At 34.6% G+C, this 5,035-nt stretch overlaps 1 protein-coding gene and 1 long non-coding RNA gene across 2 annotated transcripts; one reads left to right on the top strand and one right to left on the bottom strand.

Annotated features, from left to right (window-relative positions):
* Positions 1-1,059: 1,059 nt before the first annotated feature.
* LOC149160117 (putative ubiquitin-conjugating enzyme E2 23) lies at positions 1,060-3,543 on the top strand. The gene is made up of 5 exons (XM_089436625.1): positions 1,060-1,981; positions 2,101-2,170; positions 2,310-2,449; positions 2,562-2,873; positions 2,967-3,543. The coding sequence occupies exons 1-5, from the start codon at positions 1,817-1,819 to the stop codon at positions 3,255-3,257; spliced, it is 978 nt and encodes a 325-aa protein (XP_089292751.1). The 5' UTR covers positions 1,060-1,816; the 3' UTR covers positions 3,258-3,543.
* A 254-nt stretch (positions 3,544-3,797) lies between these two features.
* LOC149160116 (uncharacterized) lies at positions 3,798-4,655 on the bottom strand. The gene is made up of 2 exons (XR_016261778.1): positions 4,191-4,655; positions 3,798-4,024 (listed from the first exon to the last, which is right to left on the bottom strand). It is a non-coding gene; the product is annotated as an uncharacterized LOC149160116 (long non-coding RNA).
* Between the last annotated feature and the right edge of the window lie 380 nt (positions 4,656-5,035).

Raw genomic sequence — 5,035 nt, 5'->3', positions numbered from 1 at the left:
CAAAAAAAATAATCCTATCAAAAAGATTCATTCAATTTTTTAATGTTTTTTTAATTAAGATTAAAATTGTAATTTGTTTATTAAAATCAATTATAAAATAAAAACTAAAATAAGATTTTTTTTCCAATAATGTTATTAATAAATAGCATTATTGTAATAAAAAAATCCTAAATTCAATTCTCTCATTAAAAATTGGAATCATTATTTCTATTTTTTAAAATTAATTTTGAAAACCAAAATTCTATCATCAAATATTAAATCAAAAATAAATAATATTATTGTAATAAAAAATCTTAAATTCAATTCTCTGATTAAAAATTGGAATCATCATTATTTCTATTTTTTAAGATTAATCTTGAAAACTAAAATTCTATAATCAAAAATAAATTTTATTTTTCCAAAATTCTATAATCAAATATTAAATCAAAAATAAATCTTATTTTTTTTTCAAATTTAAAATTGTATTATTATTTTTATAAACGAAATCATAATAATAATAGACAAAAAAAAAAATTTAAATTAAAATATAAGGGAAAGAAGCGTTCTTTTAAAATAATTTGAAATATATATATATTTTTCAGAACGAAAAAGCATCATAAAAATTATATTGAGAGAATATAAGTTCCAGATTGTACATATAACAACATTTAGAAGCTGTATGATCCTAATTTTTAGGATGCAAAACATATGACAAAAATTCCCAAAAAGAGTATCATACACTAGCAATTGCCCTAAAAAGTGCAAAAAGAGGCCGATAGATTTTTTAAATTAGAAAAATAGTATGGAAATTGGAAAAATGATAAAAAAATGCATTTATAGATATGTATTCAGCTCATAAAAATGAAGGACCCCCATAACAAAAATGAAGGCCAGGATGAGTTTGGATGAGTTTGGCTAGTAATTGAAGGGTGAAATAATCACAAATATTCAAACTAAGAATATTAAATAATCACAAATTAACATAATAATATTGAAACATCATCAACATTGCTCAACATTACAATCATGGCTTATATTATGTTGCTTTGAAAAACATTTACAAACAATCATGCATTCTCCCTAAAATTCAGGTATTTATTGTCAATGGCATGTATGTCAGTGTCCAACATTCTTCAGTTTCTTGCAGACCCATCCTTCAAAGTATTAATCTGTTTCAGAATTAACCTGAATAATAGCACAAAACCACACTAGACAAATCTTGTTCCACCAAGAGTTCCACCACACCACTCAGTCGTGTGAGTCTCTCCCAATTTACATTTGAATAGATCCCAGAACTATAAAAGGTGAATGAATACTGAATATAAGCCATTTTTAGACTTAAGATTTAGCCGACCATTGATTCATCAGATCAACTTTGAACCAATTTAACATGCTTCATAGGGCTTCTAAATAACATCATATGCTTCCAGAAAATGAAGAAAATGGGAATGAAAACACACTACTGTTCAAATAAGTGCACAGACCCTTAGTATTGCAGCCTTTCATGGATATATCGAAGCTCTAAATTTAATTGCTTTTAATTCAATTTCTCATTAAAAAAATTGCATTTAGATCTTAAAAATACTGGAAATTAAGACAACATTACCTAAGACAAATCAGAGCACTGACAAGAAGCAGCCTTCAAACAGCTGATGGCCAGTGTTCATCTGTCCTTAAATTAAAAAACGGCATCTGACGTGTTCTTCAAATCAGAGCAACTTAAAACCAGACAACATGACCATTTGAAATCAAAAGAAAACCCAAACTGACTAAAAATATATCCTTATATTACACAAAAAACTTACTTTAACAGCCGCATTCAAAAACTGGAGGGCATATGGAACAGAAAAGAGAGGAAGATACAGTGCACATGGAACAGAAAGGGGAGGAAAATACAGTGCATAGTTTGCCCAGTAGCAGTTGTCATGACCTAGGTCACTTCAAACAGTTTGATAGTGTAAAGGACCCTATGGATCACTTCTACCACCAAGAAACAAACCAGGTATACATTTATTAAAGGGCATGCTCTTCTCATCCCTTTTTGTGATTTTTGTTGCCAAAAGCAATGTTCTTTTCCATGGTGATGGTGTATGATTGAAGTTTTTAAACTTTTTTTCACAGCATATTAATAAGCGGAATTGGATGAAGAAAGTTCAGCAGGAATGGAACATTCTCCAAGAAAATTTACCAGGTTTTTTAGATGGAAATCATGATGTTTACATAGATTGTTAGGGAATAGATTATAGGAATCGCTTTCTTATCCTCATTCTGTATGCAAACTATTTATTCCTGTCCCATCCTAATACAAAAATTTTGCATTGATTGGACAGATACAATATTTGTGAGAATCTATGAGGATAGGATGGATTTGCTCAGGGCTGTGATTGTTGGAGCAGCTGGGACTCCATATCAGGATGGGCTTTTCTTCTCTGATATTCATTTCCCATCCCAATATCCTGACGTACCACCTGTAAGTACTTAATTAGAACTGTTTGATTTTAAAGTGAATTTGAGATCAAGTTTTGTATTTAACTTCAATATGGAGGTCTCATTTCACTTTATGTTGGTTTTTAATTTTGTAGTTAGTACACTACCATTCTGGTGGCTTATCCTTGAATCCGAATCTGTATGATACTGGGAAAGTGTGTCTGAGCCTTTTAAACACATGGACAGGCAGGGGAAATGAAGTGTGGAATCCGTCATTATCAAACGTTCTACAAGTCCTTGTTTCCATTCAAGGACTGGTACTAAATGCTAATCCTTACTTTAATGAACCTGAATATGACAAACAGTTTGGTTCAGCTAAAGGGGAGAAAGACTCTCTAGCCTACAAAGAAAACTCCTTCCTCCTATCATGCAAGTCAATGTTGTACATACTACGCAGCCCCCCAAAGGTAGAATCTCGGAAGATTTTCAGTTCTAATTATTTTCTTGTTTAACCCTTCTCTTCTGAATCATTTTAAATCGAGTTACTGTCGTTTGTGCAGCATTTTGAAATGTTTGTTAAAGAGCATTTTCAAAAACGCGGTCATTGGATTCTTCGTGCATGTGATGCGTATGTGAAAGGGGCTCAAGTTGGATTACTTTCAGAAGACTGTAGGTTGCCATCAAATGTTGAAGCAGAGTGTGACAATAAGAGTACTACTTCTGCTGGCTTCAAGCTTATGTTGCTTAAAATTGTTCCTAAACTTATTTCAGCCTTTAGCGAAATTGGAGTAGATTGCCAAGCATTTCAGGAGTCAATAGCCAAAGAATCCAAGGGACTAGGTGGACTGTGAGGGCATGTATTAATGATGAACAAATTCCATTAAAAATCTGATGCTCTGGATTATTTCAAAGGCATTCTGTGGTTTTCTAAAACTCTCAATTGCTTAGAAATTTGCAGATATGGACATAAATCCAATTCCAATATCAATTTACCATGTCCAATAATCTCAAGAATACAAATGATAAGAAACCATCATTACAGCCACCATAATAAAGAAATAAACTACACCTTGAGTCACAGGAAACAATATTTTGCAAAGAGAATAACAAAAAAATGCGCCCTGAACAATTATTCAGAAAACTGAGGAACTGTAAGTAACTGTAATTCTTATCCTTAAACTTTCATCTTTTTCTGTTATAAATGTGATGGTGGTTAAATGAATGTATAAGATTTTTAAGATTTAGCCGCACTTCCGAAAAATCCACAATTGTTCGCACACAGAAGAGGCCCTTCGGGAGGCTGGCAGCCAGTCTCATCGTGATCTCTTTTCTTGCTTTCTTGAGCCATTATCTCTAAATAATTTAATGAAAACTGAGAATAGGAAGATGTATTTGTTAAAAAAATAATCCAATTACTGGATCTGTAGCGATCGCATTCAAGCGTTAAAACTTCAATTCCACGGTGTTAATCCGCCTCGGCATTTAAAGACTCAGGGAAACACAACAGGGTTCTGAAATAGAACTTATCAGAGATGCCTTTAAGAGATGGCAGTTTCGTCTGTTAATTCTGCCTTTCTTCAGTTTAGCACCTTAATTCCACCTGCTGTTTAGACCTGACCTGATTTTGACATAAAAAAGTTGGAAAAGAAATTTTAAAGCAGTGAAAACTGAGCAAAAAAAAATTAAATTAACGCACTATGGATCACAGAATACATGCGCATCCTCAGTAGGGCAACAATTCCAGATTTTCGTTCCCTTTTTGCAAGTAAACGAAACTGCAACACCTTCAATAGGATCCGGATTCCCTTGAACTAAGCCTCAAAATCTCCAGTTCCGCAACGGTTCTACAGGTTGCTGGCGTGTTCTGATCCGATTCAGCTGTTTTATGCCTAAAAACTGCTAAAGACGGCTGTTCCGCTCCAAACTTGGTACAGTCGGAAGGATATTAGAAAAGCTACCAGGTCCATCCTAGACGCATCCACGCCGAATGAATAAAATCTCCTCCTTTCAGAAAACCCTCACGGATCTAAACAAATCCAGCCGTATATGCAGGTAACGAGGTGTCGTAAAAACCGGCTAAGGGCTAAGTCGTTTCCTGAACAAACACGGGAAAAAATGCCCACTCCGCCAGCTGTCACATGAGAATGAAGGCTGAACAAAGACGAAGCTAATTGTCAGGTCGCCAGGTGTCAGCGCGAGAATGAAAAGGACGACGAAAGGTCCCTTTCAAAGGAAGGCCTATCGGCCTAATAATTCAATACCATGCTTATGCAACACATACTAGATCTATTCAGATAAGAGAAACTAGATCAGGGATGCCACTGGGCATCAATATATCATGACATGATCAAAACATATAGAGGCAAAAGATGATAATAAGGAAAAGACATAGAAAGGGTCAGCAGCCAGGAATGGAGAAATCCTGGATGAGCCAGGAATTCTCGTCGAGAGTAACCTTCAGGGACCAGGACCCTGTCCCGAGAAGCAAACCCTCCTTTGACAGAGAGTCCGCTTGCTGATTTTGATCGCGACAGATGTGCTGAATTGAGCTGTCTTTCATGAGACCCCAGTAAAACTTGATCATGTCCAACCAGCCTGCTAGGTGGGGGCATCTGATGTGGCTAGAACC

This window comes from Pinus tabuliformis, chromosome 5_2 (genome assembly GCF_031772625.1).
Source record: "Pinus tabuliformis cultivar Carrire ecotype Pingquan chromosome 5_2, CPIR1, whole genome shotgun sequence".
NCBI classification, from domain to species: Eukaryota; Viridiplantae; Streptophyta; class Pinopsida; order Pinales; family Pinaceae; genus Pinus; species Pinus tabuliformis.
This window is presented reverse-complemented; position numbering and strand designations above follow the sequence as displayed.